The sequence below is a fragment of the Coturnix japonica genome, chromosome 18 (genome assembly GCF_054131305.1).
Source record: "Coturnix japonica strain WE chromosome 18, WE-NBRP24, whole genome shotgun sequence".
NCBI classification, from domain to species: Eukaryota; Metazoa; Chordata; class Aves; order Galliformes; family Phasianidae; genus Coturnix; species Coturnix japonica.
The window spans coordinates 5,457,995-5,482,499 of NC_140680.1; the positions used below are offsets into that span (position 1 = coordinate 5,457,995).

At 42.6% G+C, this 24,505-nt stretch overlaps 1 protein-coding gene across 9 annotated transcripts in view; it reads left to right on the plus strand.

Moving 5' to 3' along the window:
* SGCD (sarcoglycan delta) overlaps positions 1–24,505 on the plus strand; it is a 345,566-nt gene that overhangs the window by 284,323 nt on the left and 36,738 nt on the right. For 5 of the 9 annotated variants that reach the window (XM_085518773.1, XM_015875788.3, XM_015875791.3 and 2 more), the window contains 2 exons: positions 8,783–8,906; positions 10,659–18,888. In XM_085518773.1, coding sequence (XP_085374899.1) covers positions 8,783–8,906; positions 10,659–10,832 — 298 coding nt within the window. In that variant the 3' untranslated portion in view covers positions 10,833–18,888. Of the gene's footprint in view, positions 1–8,782; positions 8,907–9,525; positions 10,636–10,658; positions 18,889–24,505 lie in introns of those variants that run through there. The other 4 variants (XR_014935431.1, XR_014935433.1, XR_014935432.1 and 1 more) reach the window with 3 other exon arrangements.

Below are 24,505 nucleotides of genomic sequence, written 5' to 3' on the forward strand. Positions count from 1 at the left end.
TGCTGTTTAATTAGAAGCTTTCAACCTGTAATTAGAAACCTACACCAGCCCAACCTTTGTTTCTGGAAAATGCATTTCTGGTTTAGGCAATTAAAGTAACATAAAAAGTAATTATTTTTCTCCATGTGTGAAATGAGTGTTCTCATTAATGTACCCAACAGGAGGAGGAATTTGTTTTGTTTCAATTTGTTTTATTTTGCTGCAGTAAGTTGCAAAATAAGGTATAGCCAACACACAGAAGATGGTGCTTTATGTGTTAGCTGGGGCATGTCTAGCTCCTGAGACTGTCACTTGGCCCTGCTGGGAGCACAGAGAAACTGCATGCAGTTAACACAATGTAGTTCACAAGCCTCTGTGAAGGAACTGCCAGCCTGAGACTGTTACTTGGCTAGTTTTGACCCAGGGAGTGTTCCATGCTTGTTGTTGAGATGTCTAATAGAAATGAGAGTCTGTAAAGTTCCAGCCAGTAGCATCAGTAGCAGTGGTTTCCTTACTGCTCTTACTCAACCACTCAGTGGTAATGTCATTCACTGTCCCTCTTTTATCGTTCCAGAAGAAAAGACATTTGTTCCTTGCCTTTCCTCTAACCAAAGCAGATTCTCTGCTTCTTTATCTCACTGTGTTTCCTATGGTTGATTCCTGGCATTAATTATATTAATAAATAGGGCTGTGGTCTGGCTGAATCTCTTCAGTCTCACCTACAACTGCTGTGGTTTTATTAATCGCTTCTGTTCTCCCAGCTGGTAACTCCTCTTCCTTGAGAAACCTGCAGTGTGCTCCAGATATTAGCACCAATGGGGCTGTGTGGCTCTGGATGCAGCCCTGACCATTCCATGTTTAGGAGAAAATTCTGTTCTGTAAAAGTAGTTAGATGTTGGCACGGCAGCACAGGGAGGTGGTGGGGTCACCGTCCTTGGAGGTGTTCCAGAGCTGAGGGACGTGGTCAGCAGGGGTAGGTTGAGGTTAGACTTGTTGATCTCAGTGGGCTTTTCCAACCTCTTTGATTCTGTGATTCTGCTGTTGCCCTGGTTTTGCTGCTCTTTCCCACCACTTGGTCCTGTAATGGCTTTGGAGCTCATCAATTAAGGCTGAAAGATTGAGCACGGCAGGACGGAGGGAATCCTGCAGACAGCTCTCTGCTCACGTCTGTCGGGCACAGTGGGGATTCAGAACGAGACCAATCTGCTCACAGCCCACCAGGCGAGGAGAGCATCACTGTCGTCATCACTAGAATAGGAACAACTCATTTTGCATCCCTCAGTCCCTTCTCTAGCCCCTAAAATGCATCATCATCATCTTAAACTGCTTCTGTATTTACCACACATCGTTTTTGACTGTCTCCCAATTTCTATGATAATTTCCTTCCTTGATTTATAAGCAACAGCATTTTTTAATTATCCGGATGATTTTAATTTTCTCAGCCATACCTCTACTTCGTAAAACATTAATCTCGTACTTTGTTCTTTGACAGTCTCTACCCTTCACCACTTCTCCAGTTTATAATGAAACCAGATCTCAATAGTATTACACACTACATCTTTCTCTCTAGAGTAATTTGATCTTTTACATTTGATCTCTCTTTTTGTCCTTTAAATACTATATTTTTCTTCCTCTACACCATTCTAGAGATTGCTTAAAAAAATAATTAAAAAACAAAACAAAAAACATTAGGGACAACCCACGTAATTACAGCTCCTTCATCTCCTTCAGCAATTCCCATGCTTTAACTTGATAAATATTCACAAAGAAAATACAATTGTATTTTGAGACCTCTATTTTTTTCTGGTTTTATTGCTTTTAGTGCTCTGAATACACAGCAATGGGCTCCCGTGAGCCACACCTTCAGTCTCCTTTGGTTTCCCATTTATCTCATTGATCTAGACCTGTTTGAATCTTTCAACATTAGCTAAGCATCTTCCTAATGCTGGCTTTGACCTGTTCTATAATGGTTTCAAACTGCTCCTTTTTGCAGAGAGAAATGGTCAGAACTGACAGATGTAGGCTGGCAAAAGGGGAGGATTGTTCCCCACACGCATTCGTTCATCAGGGACTGCAGCACTAGCACATCCCAAGCAGGACCGTTCATCCAGCATCATAATCCAAGGAAATACTAAATTTCATCCATAACTTATACATAAGGGTAATTCACATTATTTTATCCATTCCTTCTTCTCTCTCTTCACTCAGCTTTGTACAAAATCTCTTTAGCATCTCTGTTGTCCAAATACGGAGAAGTGAAGTTGTCCTCCTTGCCATTTGAACCAGACTTATCTCTGGCTCAATTAGAAAACTGTAATTTCCAATAAAGCATCATTAGACCTCTGCTCCTGTCAGGTCTCTGGCAGATTTAATTGGATTTTCCTTAGGAATTAACCATAGTTTGTGGGTGATAGCTGAAAGAAACTAGATCTTATTAGGAATTAGATGTGGCCATAAAAATCTATTTCAGAGTAAGGCTGCATTGGGATTGTCATTTAACAGATTTGCTGCATACACTCTGGAAACTGTATTGTGATGCATGCTGTCAAACTAAGGAATATTTACAGCTATAGCAAGGATTTACAATTGGGTGCCATTATAATCATATATCCTTGTTTACTTCTGTAATTAATGTTGCTAAAGAAAATACCCTGGAAACCTTTCATAAGCAAGATTTATTTATGTTGATTGAGACTGTAATCAGATGTCCTCATTCAAACAGTAATTGGAGTGCTTCATTAAAATGTAATTGCAAACAAGGTTTATGTCAATGCTAGGGAATAAATAATGGGGATACATATCTTATTATTAGCGATGATACATTCTGTAAGCTTTCAGAGTGCTTGCTGCTTTTGTGCTGTGCCACATGTGACAATGTATTTACTCAAAATTTTGGTGGCATGATTAGGAATGAGAGAGAGAGATTTTGTTTTTCTGTTTTTATTTTAAACTCTCACTTCAAGGCCAGGTCTCCTTTTTTACTACTACTTTTGCTCTTTTCCTGTTTTACCTTAAGCTTTGTGTCATTGCCACTGCTGTATTTTAGCTCGTTTTGTTCTCATGAAATAGCAGTCCCTTCCAGTAGGAAAGAAACGTAGGGAAGATGGGTATTGCTCATGACAGAGCCTTTTGCTCCTCATAAGATTACAAGAATTTGGCTGAACTTCAGTTAAGGTTTTGACCAGGTGAGTCCCAGTTCTTGTTCCCCCTCCCAAACTTTCTGCTCTACTCCAAGCACACATAAGGCAATTAAAAAGTTTAAAAGCATTCTGGAAATGGAAATTAAGCATGCTTCCTTTGCTCTTCAGTAAAAGCTAATTACCTTCCAATTAATGAGGAGTAAATTATTGTATTTTATTCTGTAAATAGATTTATGTAAGATAACTCAAATAATGGAGTAAGAAGTATAAGTCACTGGGAATGGATGATCCCATTGATTTCATTGAAACAAGAGCGTTAAAACTGAAAGCAAATTTCAACCTGAGATACTGGTTCATTACCAGCAAATTGATGGAGCTCTACATTTACTTGCTAGCATAATTTACCAATTGTATGAGATGTAAGCAGGCACAGTGGTAACATTGGCTAATTTTATGCTCAATGTGAAATCTTATAGCTGGTCAGATGGATACCGTAAGAAATAATTAGAGTCATTAGAAATAATGGGCTACAGCTGCAGTAATACATGCTCTATTCTCAGTCCAGAGGTTTCTAAGCAAAATTAAATTAACTCATGTTACCACACTGCTGCATCATATGCTCCTCACCTCCTGAGAGCAAACTTCTCTTTCCATTTCCACACTGCAAATGAAGTTTGCGCCTAATGCAGGAAAATCTTATGTTGGGAGCAAGAACTTCTGAAGCTCAAGGCCATTCCTTGTATTCTATGAGCAAACTGCAAGTCTTGTTTGCATTGGAGCTGGACTCTGGCGAGTATTTTCCCCAGGAATTATTCACATTGACCTTTATAAGGAAATGATATAAATGCTATTGGAAGCACAGCAGCAGCCCTTAGCTGCTGGTGGTACTGCCCTAACATCTGCTATGTCCTTTTCTCCCCTAATTCCAAAATCCATTCATAATAGTAAGGCAAAAGATGGATTATTCCAGTGGGGTCGAGGAAGGGGAGAGGAAGGAACCATAATCCACACTGCTGGGGTGATTAATGTGGCTTTTTATGGTGAAGGAAATGAAAACTAGAAGTCTGGGTAAGTAATGATCTTTACACCAGAACTGCAATGCAGACCCAAGTGCTGACCTCCTTCAAGTTATTCCTGGAGTTTTCAAAACCAAGGAGGAATGGCACCGAAATTTTTGCTGTCTCATTGGCTTCCAGGAGCACAGGATTTCCAGCAGTAGCGGGTTTCACTGTGGGATGCACGTATGCCATTACAGCTCTTTAAAATCAGAGTGCTTTGGTGGTAGGTTTGAGTAAAAGGGCTTAAGAGACACATTTAGCACTGTCCATTAAGCATGGTGAGCTGCAGAGAGGCTTCCTTTGCATTCATCGCCTTGCACATTGCTGTGCAGGCTGAGTGTGCTCAGTGGGAGGAACGGTGTTTTTGATGAAGGTAAGAGCTTAATACCAGAGTTTTGGGAACATCAGTTATCCATTTGCCATCCATCTTCAGCTATGTTACCTACCTGACCTCAGTTATTACAGTATGTAACTGCTTCACAACCTCTCTATTTACCTTTCCATTCTCCCGGTGGAGCTTCGAAGTGCTATTACCTCTGTTGCAGAACTAAGTACGATTAAGGGTCAGATTTGCTATGGTATTTAGGTACTCAATGGAGTTTTGCAGAAGTACCCAACACCTGGTGTAGTAAGTGGATCTTGGGCTTCTTCAGTAGTTTTGAATATCCCATTACTTGAAAATTTTTCGCTTGCTTGGCAACCTGGGAGCTATAAGAAAGGTTTTCATGGTCATCACCCAGACAAGAGGCTGTAGGTAGGACAGGAGCAACTTTCTGGCAGTGGCAGGATCATTTTATCCCAGTTATGAATTCATCAGGTTTGGAAATGGATGTAACTCTGCATAGGAGTGAACCTCCTCTACTTGCATAGCTCTGTCAAAGAGGTCCTCAAGACAGTGGAATAAAAATAAGCAGCACCTACAGTCAATAAAAAAGAGCTTATGTGCCAGTTGGTGGGATGGAAATTCAAAAGCAGGAGCAAGTAATGAAACAATCTATATTCATGCAGCCACCTTTGCAGCCTCTGGATGTAAGTACGGGCTTACACCTAGCTGGGAGATGTGAATCCTGCTGAAAGCTCCAGAGTATCCTACTGAAAAACAAATGTTGATTTTGAACAAATTATCTGTTCATCGCTAAATCATTTTCTTTCATTATTAGTCTTCAAATTGGTTCTGCTCTGGAAGACAGAATTAGGTTTAAAAGCAGAGTGTCTCTTAAACGCTTGCTTCAAATGAAAGTATTCGGTAAACATTTCTCAATGCTCCTAGAGCATAAAGTCCTCAACTCCTTTCTGGGGCTCTGCATGGTTTTTTCAGCTCCTGATTTATAGACAGATGTCTCAGGGATTAATTTAGGAAACAGAAAGTAATCCAATTAAGCCCTTTGCAATCATACGCCTTTCAAATGCCAAAGACAATTTTATCAGGACCTTTTTGTCCTTGCTTTCAGTAGGATAAAATGGGACAAATGTCCCATGCAGACAGGTGACACCATTGTCAAACAGGTTTGCAAGAGAGTGCAAAGAGTAGAATTCCAAACTCATGGTACAAGTGCAAAACCACATGAGCTGCAAGCGCACGATTCTTGTCACTGGAAGAGCTGCCTGTTACTGTTAATTTGAGGTTCTAAAAAAAGAAAGCTCTGGGCTTCAAAATGATACTTACAATGTTGAAGGGATGGGGTTTGGTTAATTCAGCATGTCAGCAAGATTGCAGCTGTCTGAGCCAGTAATGTAGGAGAAACAGAGGTAAGTTTGGCTCAGCTAATTTTAAGAAAGACACATGGTTCTGCAAAGAGCAGAACCCTGGTGTTGTGTGCTGGTACCATGTTACGCCATGGGCTATCAGGAGATGCTCAAGAGGGAGGTATGTGCCTCCACAGCGCAAGAGCTCTGTGGGGATTAGGATATGTATGAAATTGCATGGGGCTTCATCAGTGTTTTAAAGATATTGTTCTTCTGCCTGTAGGATTCCACTGGGTGGAGGCAGTGTTGTCTGATAAACTTCTAGGTGCTTGTTTGCTTGTTTGAATCAAAGCAGGAATTTAGCTCAGTTTGTGTGCATAAGGGAGGTTCTGGAAGTAGAACATCCCCTCCTGTCCTCTGTATGATCCCCCACCACAGGATGCTATTTGCTAATTCCCTATTCCTTAGCTCTCTCCAGTACAACACTGGTGTGGGAGGGGGAGACTGCTCTTATACAGGGCAGCAATTGAGTGCTGCTGTTGTAACTGAGTTCATTTGCACTGTGGTCTCTGATCAGTGTTTTGCACTTAGAAGGTTTATTTCTCCATGGCCAGAAGAGCTACAAGATTAACAGATGAACAAATGTTTTCAGACAGCCAAAGCGTGAAAGAAATTGAAGCCACTGAGATGCCAGAATGCTGAAGAGTCACCTGGCCATGGCTCTTGGGAATTATTTTATCCTCAGATTAGTTCAATTGTCCTTGGGTTTGGGCATGACCTCTAGTGAATACAGCCACACTGACTTAAGACCTTCTTGGCCCTGGATCTGCTTCTCTTCTGGAGGATTGTGGAGCAGCAGAAGCGGGACACAACATGTGCCTGCATCCTACAGCTGATATACTGGGGCTGAGTGCACACAGATGGTCCTTATGGAGGGTGTGCCACCAAAGGTGAGAACAGTGAGGGGCAGAAACCCCCAGTGAAAATGAGGGGTAAGCAGAGTGTGTTCACCCACTGTAATGAAAGCCACCAGAGTGCATGTGCCAGAGCACTAAGGCTTTGTGCTCTATTTTTACTGTAAAGGAATTCTAACAGATACTGGAAAGGCAGTTATTGCAATTGGAAGGTTAGAGAGGTACTTATTTGAGGTAACACTATTTAATGTCAATCATTCTTTGCAGGCTTTTTCTCCACCGTGCCATCTGCAATTCAATCAGGAAAAAGAAAAAGAAAATGAGTAGCAACAGCCGTCTTAACCTTCAGTTCCTTGTGTAGGGAACAGCCACAGGCTGACATCAGCAGAGGGATCAGAAGAAGGTTTATGTGGGATGTAACTTCCCTCCAGAAAGCAAACAAAAAGCAGCTCAGGATGGTTGTGCAGAGGATGGGAACGATGAGGCTGTGCTCACTGTCTGTGCCTCACTTCTCTGACATTCAGATTGAGTTGAGTCAGCCAGGAAATCATGGATGAGTTTGGGCTCTTAAGGGAAAGGTATTTGAAACCCAGCAGCGTGAAGACACCTGCAAGAGGGAAGGTCATAACTTGGAAAGTGCCACACAGAGGGAGCTGTGCCTCTGCTTTATTGAACTGTTGGCTGCAATAAATATGGCCAAACTCCCTCAGTCTCTCATAATGTTGTCTTGGTACCAGCAGGAGTCCATTTAAGAATACATTGACTTGCACAAATGATTGTATGTGAAGAGCAGAGAAAGAGCTGAAGTACTGCTGCAGTAATGCAGTCAAATCCTAAAAGATGCCCAGGAGAGCTGGGTGGGTGCGTGCAGCTTCGTGCTTTGGTTGTCACTGCAGTTGCTGCCCAAAGCAGAGGATCTTTTGTTCAAGTTGTCCTTCTGGCTTCAGCTGGTGAGATTGCAGTTGAGATTTGCTCATGGTACAGCAAATTAGCTGTGATAAAGTCAACAAGGAGGAGTTGCCAAAGAGGGAGAAGTAATTTTTATTGTTATTTTCAATACAGAGTCTGTTTTATAAAGAAGAGACAAGTACAATGCAGGACCTATGAATGAATAATCAGCCAGAAAGACTGAACCTTGACTTCCAGATCTTAAAGCATTAACCTCAATTGCCTCAACTAAAAGGTTTGGCTGTGTTAGCCAGAGCTGTAATGGGGTTGTCAGATCTCCCTCACATAACCAGAGTTAGGAGGGGTCGAAGCACTGGGGAGGGTGCTGCTGTGTGCACTGCAATGTGAGCATAGCACTGGAGACTTAGAATTTGGGGTATTTCCATCTTTTTCTTTTGTCCATTTTCTTATGTCATTAAACCTTTAAATACTTCGTGTTACAGGGAGTCACAAGAATGAATTTGCTCCTGCTTAGCAGTGCTTTGAGGAGGAAAAGTGGTTGTGCTCTCTGTGTAGCTATCTTGCTTTGCTAATATCCCCCGTTAGTATTCATTAGTTACAAAGCTGAGCTATTGCATGAGGGAGTTAATCACAGTGGAAGCTTTATTGCACCTCGCTTCTCATTCTAGCATTTACAGCTCAGCAAAGCTGATGTGAAATGCTGGCAGATTGGATTTGTGGAATCTTTTACCATGTTCAGGTTGGATATTAGGAAAGATTTCAGTGGTCAGGCATTGGCACAGGCTGCCCAGGGAGGTGGTGGAGTCACCATCCCTGGAAGTGTTCAGGAAGAAGGTGGACGTCACACTGAGGGACATGGATTAGTGGACATGGTGGGAGCGGGTTGGGGTTGGACTAGATGATCTTAGTGGTCTGTTCCATCCTTTATGATTCTGTTGTCTCACATGATTTCTTTCTGCTGACTGAACCAGCTGTGAATCTGAACTTTGGGTGGTGCCAGGCTGCCTTGCAGTACTTAGACTGTTCAAGACCACACCCCAAGGTTACACACAAATCCTCAGCCCACCAGGCTCAGTAAGACCCTCTTCTCTTTCAGACTGGAGTCACCCACACGTGCACTGGTGATGGAGGCTCCAAAGGGCATCGAGATCAACGCTGAGGCCGGCAGCTTGAAAGCCACGTGCAGGTCAGAGCTCAGGCTGGAATCCAAAGATGGAGAGGTAAGCAAAGAGCATCAGGCTTTCTGACAAACACAAACCAAGCTTCAGATCTCTGCAGATTTATAACCTTCCTATTCACTTAGCACTTGAAAAACGAGTTTCAAGTCACAGAACCATGATGCTATTCTAAAAGCACTGGTGAAGCCTTCCTAGCACAGGTTGTGTTAGCAGTGATTGAACATATCATATGCAAACAAGGCTCGCTCTGTGGAGAAGGCTAATTCATTATTTTTAAAGTGCTCGGATAATAGCATCTGTGGTTCAGGCAAATTTATGCAGCACTAAAGTACACAGCGCTCCTAAATTCTTTGTTTCCTTGTCACTTTAAAGCAGGATTTACGTGGCCAACATAATTAAATCTTTTATCATACATATTTTCTATGAGAAGAGCTTAATTCACCCGCATTGATCCAAAAAGCTTTTATAGCTGATGTTTTCATTTTGGAAAGAATGTGAACATTAGGAGACGCAGGGTGTTGCAATGGGGAAACTTCTACAGGGAAAGAGAAAATAACTGAAGCTGATAAGAGAACAGAAGTAAAAGAGGTGTGGAGTTAAACCTCTTCTGGTGTCTCAGGAGAACATGCACACCTGTTCTCATCCCCTCCTTCTGCCACAGCTGTGGAAGACACTGAAGGATGTGGATGATGGGAACCCAAGGAGAACCTCACTGGAGGCTTCCCATAGGATGTGAGATCCAGTACAGCCTCCTGCTGTTTTCCTATCTTAGTGTCCTCGGTGACTCACAGATTGAGATTCTTATTGCAATTTCTGTTATTTCTAAACATTTGCATTTTAAGATATTCCAGATCCCCTTGGCGAGGAGTTTAAAACAAAACAAAGCAAAACAAAAATAGCAATAAAACTCTTACCTAATATACTGCAATTGAAATTCAAGGCATTTCACGACTGCAAGCAGTTGCCTTCATGTTTTTAATGCTAATTTGTTTTTTAACAACATATATTGGCCTGTCTCTTTCAGGCAATCAGATGGCTGCATACTAAAACTGAAGTGATCTTTACTGTAATTGCAAGATAAGAGTCAGTCAGTGTCAGTTGCCCTGTCATATTCTGGGCTGTAGTTTAGAGAATCCTACAATCATTTGAGTTGGAAGGAGCCCTTAAAGTCCATCTGGTCCAACCTCCCTGCAATGAACAGGGACACTCACAGGTCTATCAGGTTTACTTACTGTGCTCTTCTCAGTCACGTTAGAAAACCTCCTTTGTGTGTTCACTTTTATGTTCTGTTTTATAAGGGAAAATTTAGGTCTGTTATGACATTCAAGTAATTTCTAATATACACAATATTAATATACATAAAGGTGTTACATGTACACTTAAAACACACATAGAAATGAATGCTGTGAACCTTCAAACATGACTGGAAAGGAGAGCAGAGTGCCAGGAGTCCCAGCAGAGGAGAGGGTTCATCACTGCATGTAGGTGATCCGATCATGCTGTCTACCAAGTGATGAGGGCACTTCCACCACGCTGCTGGGTGCTGCAGGGCTTTACTCACATGCTGGCGTCCCAGGAAGCAACAAGGCAAGAAAACGTAGATTAACAGAAAAAGAGTGGAGGTCTCATGGTAGACTCAGTGATGTCAGCCCTTCCCCAGCTTCACACACTTGACTGCTCAGTTTTTGTAGCAGCTCAGTTGTCCAGAGGAGGCCTCCTTAATAGCGAGATCAAAAATAACAGCTTTTCACTAATCCTCTCTCTTTTTCTCTCTCTCCCCTCCTCCGACTTCAGATAACATTGAATTCTGCAAAAATCAAACTACCTAACTTGCCTCAAGGATCTTCCTCTTCTGCAGGGTCCAGGCAAAAAATCTACGAGCTCTGTGTGTGCCCCAATGGGAGGTTATTTCTGTCTCAGGCAGGCACTAGCTCCACCTGCCAGATAAATACAAGCGTCTGCCTTTGAGAGACAATTTGCAGTGGGGCATCGCAGGCAGCACAAAAGCCAATTCTGGTCTCCTAGATTGCAGCTGCCAACTATTTTTACTAGAACACAGAAAGCCTATCAAAGACTTTTTTTGTGTGCGCGCGTGTGTGTGAATATATATATAAAATATATATATATATATAAAATTATATATATCCTCTGTGTAAAATGATGTTTCAGTACAAGGAATCCCAGGGTGACCCTGTTACATTTGTGTAGCATTTCTCTTTCCCACACCAAAATTTACTGGTACAATCTACTGAATTGGGCTTGATGCTCCCCTGGACCTTCTGTAACAGTACAGTCTAATGATCACCCCTTGTTTTTGACCATGTCCTAAAAGTAATGGGATTGCTGGCTGGTGTAGACCCTGGAACCAATGTAGAACCACCAATATACTAAAGCAAGAGTAGCGTCTCTGATTATTTTTGCACCATTTAATTGGTGCAGTGAGGAAAACAAAACAGCCAGATGTGCTGTACTGGTTGCCTAGAGTGATCCAAGACACCTGGGGTTAAACTGCACTCTTTAATTTTCACCCGAAGCGTGGCTCCCTGTTGGGAGAGATGGGTTGCACTTTGCCTATAGAAAAGCCCTGATCTTGCTCAATTACTTTCTGAAGGGTTTTGATTCTTGCCTGTACCTGCAATGAATGCCTTGTGCTATTCCGATGTCACGTGTCAGCTCTAACCCCAAGCTAAAGTCATCTCTGTGCTAACAAAGTTAGCATTGTATTTGTTCTTGAAAGGAAAAAAAGTTATGAAAGTTGGACTAGAAGAGAAAAATCTTGAGTCACTTCAGTTAACAGGTGTCCTGGATCTCCCTACACACCCTCTGTAACCACCTTTAATTTTGAAATGATTTAAAATACATGAGCAGGTGTAAGATTTGGAAATTACCCACCAATACATATAGAAACAAAGACCATCACCTGTTAAACCCATAGAAACACAGAAATTCATTTGAATTTGATGTATAATACCTGTGCTATGTTAGAATTTTTGTCCTCTTTCTATTCAGGACATGCAGTCCAAGATCACATACATTTTGTGGAGATTGCAAATGTCAGAGACACTGACAGTGAAATAGGTATTTTTTTAAGAACGTAAAAGATTTTGACAAGTTCAGATTAATGCAAAGCAAAGGCTTTGGATGCTGGTTCCTCTAGAATTCAAGCCCTGAAATCTCTGTGGTCAAATCTCTTCATGGGTGCGTTTTCCTTACTGAAGTCCAGGAGTTACTGCAGGTAGGATAAACCATAACTCTGATCTGGTGGCATTATTTCCAGTGATAAAGTTTCGGGGGGGGGGGGGGGGGGAAAGAACTGAAATAAGCCCAGATCTTTTAATTCTGACCCATAACTGTGTCCACATGCATTTAAAAGCTGTTTAGCAACCAGTGTACTAATTGGCACAAAAGGGTTCAAGTCACAGTAAATCTCATGAGGACAGTAAGGTTTCTATACTGAGATGCTACTGAAAATATTGCCTTATGCAGATCTGTGCCCATCCCTAGTGGTATCTGAGCAAAGCTGGTATTCTTTAAGCAGTTTTCAAGATACAGTGTCACTGACAGTAATTTTTAGAAATAACTTAGCCCTTTCCTTTGAAACATATTTCCACGTGTTTTCATGTGGTCTGAAGAGTACCAGGGTTTGATGTTTTTAAATGTTTGATTCTGGCCTGATCCAAAACTGGCTGGACTCAATGGGAAGATATCCATGGTGTTTTGATTGGATGTTGCTTCCCAACAAAGCAACATCTCCATAAAATTTATTTCTGAAAGAGGACTGAGTTATCTACGTATATTTCTCTGCCGCTTTCAGATTAATTAAGAAATTCAAATTATTTGTTAATGAATTATTCCTGTAGTTACTATCTTGAATCAATGTTCGAATGCAAAGGGTCACCCAGGATAACAATTGTATTGGGACACAGGACTATACCATCTCTGTTCAAAGAGGGGAATTGTGCCTATGCCTTAAGTCAATGCACTCAGCAAGGAGAAGCACATCATATTTATCTTGTTATAAAAACTAGTTTATTTGGGGGGAGGGACAGGAGGGTGTCTTGGGAACTGGTTGTGCAACTTAACTTAAAACAGATATTAATGAAATATATTAAGACTGTAGGGGCACCAAGAGTGATACTGTTGTTTCTTTTTACCATGTTAAATATAGCAAAATACTGTGTATGTTACCTCTGGGACCACAAGCGAAGTCCCATTCATAATCCTACATTTGCTATAGATTTTTTTTTCCTCTGTTTCATTTAATACTGATCACATACGTTATATCAAGCATGGCCCAATTCATAAACAAATCCCACGTTTGCAAGCACATGAGTGGAAGATGCATGCTGCAGGAGTGCCCTGTATGGAAAACAAGTTGAGTTAACTTTCCCTTCCCGGAAAGGTTGGTAGCACGGGGCTGAGCACAAGGAGTGGCCCAGCAGAGATGCTGTGTCCCAGTCCCTTCCTCTGATTCCCAGTGCCCAGTGGTCAGTCCTCATCCCAAGCACCCTTGGGCTGCTCTGCTGCAATTTCAGTTTGACCTGATGGCCTTTTCTGCTGGGATCTCGGATGAGGTAAGCACCCTCACAACTTGGGAAGACCATGAGATTGCATAAGGATATTAATTTTGGTATGAATGTATGGGGAAGGTTGTTAGAGAACAACCTTACTCTTCTGTGCCACTAGTGTTTTCTGCTGAAAGTGAACAATGGGTACCTTAATTACGCATAGGTGAAGGAGTTCAATATATTCCACAGTTTTGTCTCAATTTTAAAAAGATTAAAATGATTTTCTGTGTACCTAGAGACTGAACCCATGCAGATTTGAAAACCATTTGACTATCACTTCAGTTTTAAGACTGCAGTTCAGAAGACGATGCTTGCTCTTGAGCTGGCCATGTGACTAATCCTCTGCTGTTCAGTGAGTGGCAAACCAGGGCGAGCAGGATTGCATCTATGAGATTCCAGAGGGAAAACTGCATTTGTGTTCAAAAAGAAGCATGCAGACACATCCAGCCAACTCACACTGCATAGTTTGTTGTCTGGGGGCAATTGTGGTGTGAGTAACTCAACTGCTGGGAGAGGCAGATGATGAAGATTCAGTTTTCTTCCTGCCTTGTCCAGAAACCACCCACAATTGCTTCTGAGTGCAAACCAAGTCAGAACATCCCTGGCTGGAATTTTGTACGTACATTCTACCTGCTTGATAAATGCCAAAAACAAGGAAGGGTTTGTGTATTTCTTTATGAATTGGGCCTGCAATTTAGTTCAATTGAGCATTTGCTATGAGGGGAGATGACATTTATCTCATATCAGAGTTTAGTTTTACCTCTCAATGCTAAGGCAAGGCTGGGGTGGATGGTGAACTTGTTCATGCTGAGCTCGGTGGAAGAGATGCCAATGACTTTATGGCCTGAGCTAGGGCAGGAGCCTGATTGGTGAGAATTCAGGGCACTGATGCCAGAGGAAACAGTGCCAGCAGCTGTGGTGGCTGTGGAGCTGAACTCTGACAGCCCTGTGCATGATCCTGCATTGCAGCTATGTGCATTGCAAACATTGAAATGCTAATCAAGAGACTGTGATACCAGTGTCAATGTCCCTTAGGCAACCAGATAAAGATAAATGCTTTTATGTGTTGTAGCTCTTAACTTTACAGGGTTTGGGGACCTTGTTAAATTTGCTTTCAGTGCCATGCTTCAGTACTGACTGTCAGTGCTTAGCTGCACACCAGTACCTTATGCATATGTCATGTCTGACCCCTCTGCTGTAATGAGTTGGGAGGGCGAGTGTAAAGCAGAAAGATTTTGCTATTATGAAAAGCAGAGATCCTAATATCGATGATAGAACCGCATCCATTCTCCACATATGTTTGTTTCTGTTGACTTTTAAACTGTTCTGAAGTATACTACCTGGTCGTCAGTGAAATGGGTGGCTTTAGAGTACAAAGAAATGTTAAAATGAAAGGAAGTCATTGAAAAGGGAAGGCCAGTAACTGTGAAAACAAATACAATCTTTTGTATTTGTTTCTCTAAGTCACATGCTGTCAAACGCCTGGATTTTAAGAGTTTGGGTTTGTTTGGTTTTTTTTCCTCATTCAATCACAAGTATCACAGTGCACAAAGAAAAAAGCTTAAGGCATTCACCTAGCAGTCCCACCTGCAGTACAGCTAAACATTATCTGAATTACGACAACCCTCCCTAGAAATTACTTGAAGGTTGAGGAGGGATTCCTATGGAAACCTATGAAGATGTGTGGTCGGTTTGCATCGTACCTAGTTTGCAATGACAGATGGCCTTTTGTTGTCATAGCATACATGCACACACGCATATATACATGGTTAGATGCACTTGTTTACAACAAAAGACATTTTTCTTTGTATTTGCAGTTATGGCTTTAAGTTTCACATTGCAAAAGACAATGAGACAAAGACCAAAGATTACAGAAATTAATCCTTTCTCTGGTTGCCCTCACACCTGAATTACATTAACTTTAATGGTGCTTTTTGGAACTGGGCAGGAAAAACACAGGTTTATCACACAGATGCATATGAGAGCATACAGCAGCAGGAAGCCTTTAATTTCCTTCATGGAGAGGAATGGAAATAACCTGGAATTCTTTAGGTGTGTACAGAAGGTAAGCTTACCTGGAAAGAGAACCATGTGGAAATAACCAAAATGTTAAGAGAGATCGTCCTGGGCTGAAGGGTGTAATTCAACTGAGGAAATGGTTGCTGGCTGTGCAGTCGAGTGTCAGCAGATGAGGGATGCTGGTAGGATGCACACAAGAGCAGGATGCTCCTGTGAAACCATCCAGGTCTTTAGTCCTTGAAATTCGCAGTCACCCTGCTCAGTGAAGAAGAGAAACTGTGCTGAAATGATTTCATTGTAAAGTGCATGCCGTAAAAACAAGAAAGTTTGGGGCTGTTCTGTTTGGCTGATGGCTTTTGTTGTCTTTCTCTGTTGTTGTTGTGTTTTGTTTTGTTTTTTTAATGGCTGACATTTTAAATTTGGAAATGTCATCATCCAGAACTCACCTGAGCAAATGCAGGGAGTGCTCCTGTCAAGCTCTGGCAATCAGAGATTGGTGCTCCTCAAACAAACACAGCAGCTCCCTTATTCTCATTGCCCTTCTTGTTGGGGAGTGCAATCACTGTAGCATTTTCATTTTCCCCATTCTAGGCTTTTTCATCAGCTCTGAAATTGCTGTGTAATATTTTGGTAGCAGTATTTCTGTGTTGGGGTGGCCTGCAGCCCCCAGTGCCACCTCACACCTCCAGAGACCCAAATCAGCAAGCAACAAGCACAGGGTAGCAGCACTGAGGTGAAATTTAGGCCTTTTTTGTAAATTCTGCATGACAGCTGCAGTGTTTTCACAGCTGATGTAGCCAAGTTTGCAGCTGTGGCTGGAGCAGAGCTGAACACTGATGTGGCTGCGATGAGATTATTCAGAAGGAGAAGAGTGCATTACAGAAGGCGGGCAGGAGGGAGAGGGCAGAAATGGTGAGAGACATCACCTTAATCACGGTAATGCAGCAAACTTCTTTGTCTGTTTACACTGTTATACTTTAAATTAATAACATCCATTTCGTTAAATATGGTAGCAATTATGTTTGATCTTCCCCGTACAGTGGAATTATTGTCAATGGAAGCACTTACAGCTTGGGTTGCTTGAGATGGCTAAGGCGTTGTTTCCATGAACAATAACCACAATGGCTTGGGGCTCAGATGGAAATTACAGTGAGTGGCTTGTGTTTAGAAAGCTTTTAAATTTACAGTGCTTGAGAGGCACATGGTTATGCACAGAGAGCCCCAAGGCTTTATCATTTAAAACTCTCTTGTCCTGCCACCTGAATTGCATCGTGCCCACGTGTAAAGGGACACACTTTCTTTATACAGGGAAAGATGGATAGTTAAAGCTGCGGGACTTTTATCCTGAGTAAAGAAAAAGGTATAATCATAGTGAATTGCTGAGATCTCCCATCCAAGTCACTTTAAACCAGAGATGCAAGTAAGTCCCTTAACTTGCTGATGTGCTAAAGGTGTTAATTTCTGCAGGAAAGTCAGCCTTGGTGTCAATTCCAGGAAGAGCCTCGCTTCAGGGCAGCTCATTGCCACATGGTGACTGGGGTTTGGGGTTAGGTGGGTGGCAGTGGGCTCCCTGCTGAGGAGGAAGCCAGATTTCCTTTGGGGCCACTCTTCTCCGTGGATGGGGTGAGGGTGTGTTTGTTTGGAAGCAGGAAGGATTTCTCCACTGTGGAGCAATATGCAACTGTGTTTATGTCTCATTCAGTTGGTCTGAGCTTTCTGCCAGTAAATGACAGAAAGTCTGTGCAAAAGCCTTATGTTTATTTTTCTCTCTGTTCCCAAATGCTTTGAGTAACAACGTGTGATCTTAGTAAAAAGGTCATTGTTTTCTAAGATTAAAAAGGACGTCTTGGAGCCTTTTACCAGGTCCATCCCAAATGGAACCTCGCCCTTTCTTAACAGCTCTACCATGGCAGGAATAGACCCACTGTAAAGCACAGCTCGTGTGCATCTCTGCATGGAGCCAGAATTTAAAGTTGCATCATAATCTCACATTATACCCCATTAGAAAGGCTTAGCTGCTGATAGGAGATAAAGCTTCCTGAAGCTTCATACAGCTCAGTGCATCATCCCCTTCTAAAGCAATGCAGCTTCTTTCTTCTTTTAAAGATTTCATCATAACAGAGTCCTTGAAACATCGTCAGGCAGGCTCGCACTGTGGAGCAGAAGAATAATTAATAGTGGGCATCTCTATTTCTATTGAAGGCTGGATTATAGTTAAAAGAATGTTGCTGTTGTCATTTCTCCCACTCTGAGTTGCAAGCGCCACACACACCCCAGCACTCTTGACTGCATTCCTCCCAGGGTTGTTCTATGTACTCGGGGAGCAAGAACCTCAGTTCTGGGCCTCAGCTGGGTCCTCCTCTGGCCTTGTGCAGTCACTGTCAGTGCTGTTCTTGATGTACCAGATAACAAAACACAGCAGCAATGCAGGTGATTTTATAGGTGATGTGTGGGTGCAGTCATGGAGGTGATTATTGGTTGCTGCTCTAGGAAGCCTTTTTGCACTTCAAAGGCAGCAGCTGCAGTGAGGCCAGGCAGGTGCTGGGGCTCTGCTGTTCCCATGCATTGGGTTGGGGCTGCACTATCTGCAGGAATTTCCTTTCTGGGGGTTTTCAGAGTTAGGAGTAACAAAGCCTGACCTTGCAGAGCCTCTTAGAGAGCAGAACTGAGCTCTCATCACTCACACTCTACATTTATGGAAGAAGGGCTCTGTGATAGCATTCCCACCCAGATTTCTCCCTAGATCAGAGCTATTCCTGAGCCATGAGCCAGATCTCAGTCTGGATCTGCACTGTGCAGTGTTTTGGGTGCAGGGAAGGTGTTGATCTGCTGGATCTGACTCAGATCCATTCTATTTCATTTTATTATTTCCCTGCCCCTTATTTTCCTTAGTTTTTCTGTGCACGAATACGAATAGAGTTGTGAATGTTAACCCAACAAATGCTCCACACAATTAAACCCAACAGCAAAACATCTTTCAGTGCTGAAGCAAAACCCCATTCAACCACAGCAGCAGCATAAAGGCACGTTCCATGTGATAATGGCAGTTTTCATCTGTGGTGATGGTTAAATACCTTGTCTGACCTCTACTCTGATAACCACCAATGATCTTGATATTGTAAAACAGGACAAAAAAATTCTAAAGTCTTATCACAGTTCTCATTAGGAAATTCATATTTGTTTGGCTTTTTTTTCTTTTTAATTTATGTATGTGTGTGGTTGTGTGGGAAAATTTAAAGCTTTTTTGTATCAAATAACATCAATCCTTGCACACTCTATGCAAAATTTTGTAAGCATTGCAATAATGCTATGAATTACACAAGGAACTATTTTAACTTTATTACACTTTCTGTATAAAAAAAAATATTTGTATTTAAATGATTTCAACTGCAATCTTGTAAAATATATTAATAAAATAATGATTGTTAAGAAGGAAAGAGCTGTTGAGTATTTTTGTTTCCTTGAGCATGAAAAATGTATGTTAGACCTCAGACATTTGTATGTATGTCTGTAGGATATGTCTGTACATACCTGTGTATCTCCATAGGCCTTAAGTTGCTTCAGGGAAGGCTCATTTTGGATATTACCAGGAAAGATTGCTTCTCTGAAAGAAGAAATGCACTGGAACAGGCTGCCCAGGGAAGTGCTGGAATCACCATCCCTGGAGGTTTTCAGGAAAAGGGTGAATGTGATACTTGGAGACATGGTTTAGTTGGCATGGTGGGATGGTGTTGGTGGTTGGAGTTGGTGATCTCAGCCTGTGATGTGCCAGGCTGGGTCATACCAGCTGTCTGTCTCACAGCCTCAAGTCCTTGGAAGTATTCGTTCCCCAAAAAAATGCTTTAGAGGTAGAAATGATAGGGAAAGTTGAGTTACCATCTTGGGTAGTAGACAGGTATATAGATCCAGGATCAAACCCCTGCCTACACAGTGTGGGGAGCATAAGCTCAAGTCTATCTGCAAAAAAAAAAAGCCAGTAATTTAAAAAAGAAAAACAACCCACAGCACAGTGGACCAACGTGCTGCTTTAATGATCCATCAGTTTTATTTTAATTGGATAACTAATCAAATGCTCATGGGAGACTCTGCACTTGCCACGCAATCACATGCGAGCACATTTTGCAGGAGCTGGGTTTTAAATACGAAGTTGTTCAGCCTGGATTTTGTCAGTAAATGAGAGCATTGATTGGGGCTCATTAGCTGAACAAATAACAAGAATTCAGTCCAGCTGATAAGAGGTGTCTGCCTTCCAAGTGCAAGGAGTTTGAGCCTGGTTATCACAGCTGAGCATTGCCAAGGTCCAGGCTGTAGGGCTCTGTGTTCACCAGTTTGTAGAAGCCAATTTTTACCAGGCTGCAAATGAGTTCACTCTGGCCTGTTTGGTTGACATGCACAGCCCTTCTCTTGCTCTCCAGGTTTTGGACTGTTTGCAGTTTATAAAAACAACAACAACAAGAAACCTCACAAACATCTTTCAGCTGAATTTCAGCTGCCATTTTTGGCATGAGTTTGCAACGTCTGACCAACTGACAGCAAAGTAATTCAGGAGTTAACCCCATTTAAGCACCACACTGCCAGAGACCTCCCAGCAGCAGCAGGTGATTCAGTGCTGTGCCAGGGCAGGCAGTGGTTTCATCCTTCTCTGGGATCAGCAAACTCCCTTCAGCTGTTGGTACACGTGCTGTGATTTAAGCAGGGACATCTTATGGAATTCAGCTTTACAAGCATCAAAACCCACTCCCTGGATAATTAGTAAAATGCAGCTTCTTCTCAGCTCTGTTGCCATTCGGTTTTTAAGAAGCATTTCCCCATTCTTCCTTTCTATCCCTATAAGAAATTCATTGTTTCTTTTCTTTATTTCCCCCCCCCCCCCCAGCAGAGAAGATGAATCAAAAAAGAAAAAATTACAAAAGCAGAAAAGAATAATTGAAACCAAATTAATACTCTGTAAAATGGTAACTTTTTAACATTCAACATTTTCAACATCTTAACATTTTATGTGCAGCTGAGTTTTTGTGTTTCCCATCTCCATCCATCCAGTGCAGCCAAGTTGCTGCTGCTGAAGTTCAGTTATTAAATCAGGGTGATTATTTTTATTAAGTGTCCAAAAACCAGCAATGAGAAGTACTTATATTTTAACAGGTTTTCTCCAGCACTGTGACCTTCATTCTTCCATCCTTAAACTAAACAGAAAAAAATCTGCTTGAAAATAGTGATGAAGGATCAGACCTAAATAGCTCCAGTGCCAAATGTATCCCACAGGAAAATTATATGGCCTCATTTAATAGAGAAAAAAACAAGTGCAGCCGGCAGCTCAACCCTTGGCTTTCTTCTGCAGTCAGTCTAAAGCCAGAAGCAGTGGAGGCAGCCTTTAAATATTTGATTCATGCTATAAGGCAATTGTAATAAACACTACTGATATGATCTGCACTTTCTAACACCAGGGTGTGTGAATAGCCTCTCACATACTTCAGGCCACCACACAATCAAGCTTGTGTAACACCAGCTGTGCTTATTTTTCCCTTTGCACCTACGGGGACATTTTTTCCCCCCACTTTTAGGCTTTGCTTGCCTCAGAAGAAACACCACAATGCAGGCAGCAGCCACAGCACTGCGTCTTTGCTGAAGAACGCACAGACTCTTGTGTTTGGCCCCGTTCAGTGGATGTACGGGGTTGGGAAAAGCACAAAACAGCATTTAAATCTCTCAGATAACCTCATCTGGCTCCATTTGCTGCTGCTAGGGCTGGACTCCTCTGAGGGCTGCTGCTTCTTTCATACCTTCCTCAACAGCTCAGTGCCCATGCATTATATCGTAGAAGCGCTTGAGTTGGAAGGGACCTTTAATGGCCATCTAGTCCAACCCCCATGCAGCAAACCGGGACACCCACAGCTCAGAACTCTGCCCAGCCTGACCTTCAATGTCTCTAGGGATGGGTCACCAACCACCTCTCTGGGCAAGCAACCCATGACAGCATAAGCCCCAAGTAGACAGACAGACCTCAGTGCCGCTTTCAGCACCCTTTCAAACAGAATAAATTTGCTATGCTTCCCTAAACTCTTCCTACAAGGTGAGCTTAGCAGCTGAATGCACCAAGTCAGCCATGGGATGCTCTGCTTAACTAAGGTAGGCTCTGACATGCTGAGCTCTTACATCTGCTTTGCCAGATTGGGTACATCTAACAACATTTAATAAAAGGCAATAAACTGTATGTGCATGTGTCAAGAAATGATGCTCTATCTGGGGCACAGCTGAGGAAATGTGGAGTGCCCCAGAGCAGGGCACCTAGAGCAAGAAGTCTCCTGGGAGGAGCAAGATAAAGCCATCCCAGCAGCAGCCAATGGCTAAACACAGGGTGAGAGCCTGAAAACCTTACCCAGCATCAGCAGGCCTAGCAATAATAAGAGCCTGCTTAGGAAGGGTATGTGCATAACTCATGCTTGCAGGTGGTTGGGGAAGCCCATTTCAGAATGATGTGTTATTTTTCTGTCAGTTCTAGCACCTTCCACAAGCATTTGGGTATTTCAGTAAACCCCAATCTCAAAAGATTATTTTCTCCCCAACATAACGGCTCTGAACCATAATAACCAAATCTGAAAATGACTGTAATCTTCTATACAGAAGCTATCAGAAAAACAGTGAAACCTTAGGTTCAGAATGCTGGGCGAGCTCTGCACACACACACACAATGAACAAAGAGAAAAGAATTTAGAGAAGCACTGCCACTTCCAAGAAAACCTACAACCCACCACCTACACCATGAACTTTGAAGCACAGAATGCAGCATGCCATGAATTATTTATAAACTCGTTTGCAATGAATAGTTTAGCTGGCAAAGGAAACACAAGTGGGCAGTGCAGCCCTGCCCAGGGCAAGGCTGGGATGGGAGCACTGTGTGCTCAGACATTGCACAGTGCAGGTGATGAATTGCACACTAAGTTTAAGGCTAAAACCTCAATTCCTAGCAAACTGCATCCTGTTGTACCAATACCCTCTCACCCCTCTGCACTGTCACATGTCATTGCTCAGTAGCAGGCGCCAGCTCTCTTTGGTTGCAGCTCTCCCTGTGCTCTGCAGGCTTCCCCTTTTGGAGAATCCAAATCACTAGGGAAAGAGCTTTACTTTGGCTGAGGGGAGAGCCTTGCTCCAAGGATGGGTTAATGAGCCCTAGGACCCTGTGCTGCTGCCCTCAGAAGAATACTGTCATTGCTGCTTTACACAAGGACTGCAAGGAGGACTTCAAGATAAGCATAAAAAGGCGCAGGAATGCAGACAGCAGGCATAAGCAAAGGCATTCAGTAAGTTACAATGAATTATTTTCAATTAGAAAACACTTATAAGCTGCTAAATTCCATTAACATTCCATGGCTCATTTAAAATGACCCCTAATTGCATATTAAAGAAGGACCTGTCTTCACATGTTTTCATTTCACTGCATCAAAAACCATTAGGTGAGGAGCACTTTGCCTGCACCAGCCCATCATGTAGCAGGCTGACAACTGTAATGCATTCTTTCCTTGCTGTAGGAAAGACTAAAAAGAGATCAGGAATGTCAAATCCACCTCCTGCCATCCCAAACAAATGGATAATTAGCAATCACAGAGTCCATCTCACCCAAGCAGTCTCCCATACCACCCCTCAGACCACTTCCAGCCAACCACAAGGGAGCAGGTAGGTGGGCACCTATGCTCAGTCAAATGGGTAAAAGACAACATGGCAGTGCCTAGCGTTCAAATCCAGAAACACTGAAGTAAATCCAGATGGAATTGCTCTTTGGCTGTGTGATTTAGGCCAAATCTGGACTAGAACATGGGGCTCTTCCTAGGGGATTTCTCCCTAGGGGATTTGTCCGCAGAGTGACCCTCAGACTGCCCAGCTCATTCGAGTCTGTTCTGTATTGAAAAGGCGATATGTGACACTCTTATAGAATACATGGTTGTCAGCAATTGGAAAAGTAGCTGATTCTAAGTGATACTTGCTGAAAAGCAAAATTCATGAGGCGGTGATTTCTCATCATGGATTTTTCTCTGCTCCTCAGGATTTCTCACTGTTGGAATTCAGCATTTGTTTGAGAAATCGAACATGGCTGCCGTGTTCTAGTGATAACTGCCCTGACCTTCCTCATTCACTACATTCCTTACACTAAACACATAGAAAAACTGAAACATGGCATGGGAAATTCAGTCATCTTCCACCAAAAGAGCAGAAAGTCCTTGCTGGGCACAGAGCAGGTGAATGCCTCCCAAGCATCATCCCTGCTACCCAGGACCTGCTCCTCAATGCTGATTAATGAGAACTAGGAGCTACAAATGAGTATGAAACAGGGCAACTAACAGGCATTAAGGGCTTGTTGGGACAGGGAAAAGGCCTGCCTGCATTAGATTACTAACAACTTGCTTTAACACACATTTTCAAGGGAATGTTATTTCAATTTAAGCCTTATGGTGCTGGTGACCTGAGCAAAAATCCTTTCAAAGAGGAAGGGCAGGCAGGAAGACAGCTGAAAGAATTAGTGATGAAATCGTATTTCTTGAGCCAAAAGTGCTGAGGCTGGGCTGTGCTGGGAGCACTCAGGTTTTAAAGTGTGGCATTTGCTTCTGAAGCCTCCACCAGAGGCTGAGAGCAGCTCCTGCAGGAACAGGATGGGTTTTCTGTTCCTCGGCAGGAGATGGATTTGGAGAGGGATTTGTGACATGCTGCACAGACAGGACTTTCCAGAGGAATTAAAGCTTTTTCTATTCTGGCTCTGGAGCTGCAGTTCAGGACTTCACCCAGCATTCAGATAGCTGACTGTTGTGCCTGGAGTAAGGGCTTAAAAGCTTCAAAAGAAATAGAAGGGCTGTTCAGTCATGAAAAAAACCAAAGACAAGGTATGCTGAAGGCGCAGTGGAAGCCTATGAAAGTTAGAGGTGAGGCTGGAAAGAGCCTTTTCTTCCACTTAGATACAAGACCATGCTAAGGCAGTTCAATTATTGGTTGGGAAGAGGCTGCAGAAATCATAAAGGAGGTTCTGGCAGTTCACTGTTGGAGCATTAAGCTCTGCCAATGGCATCA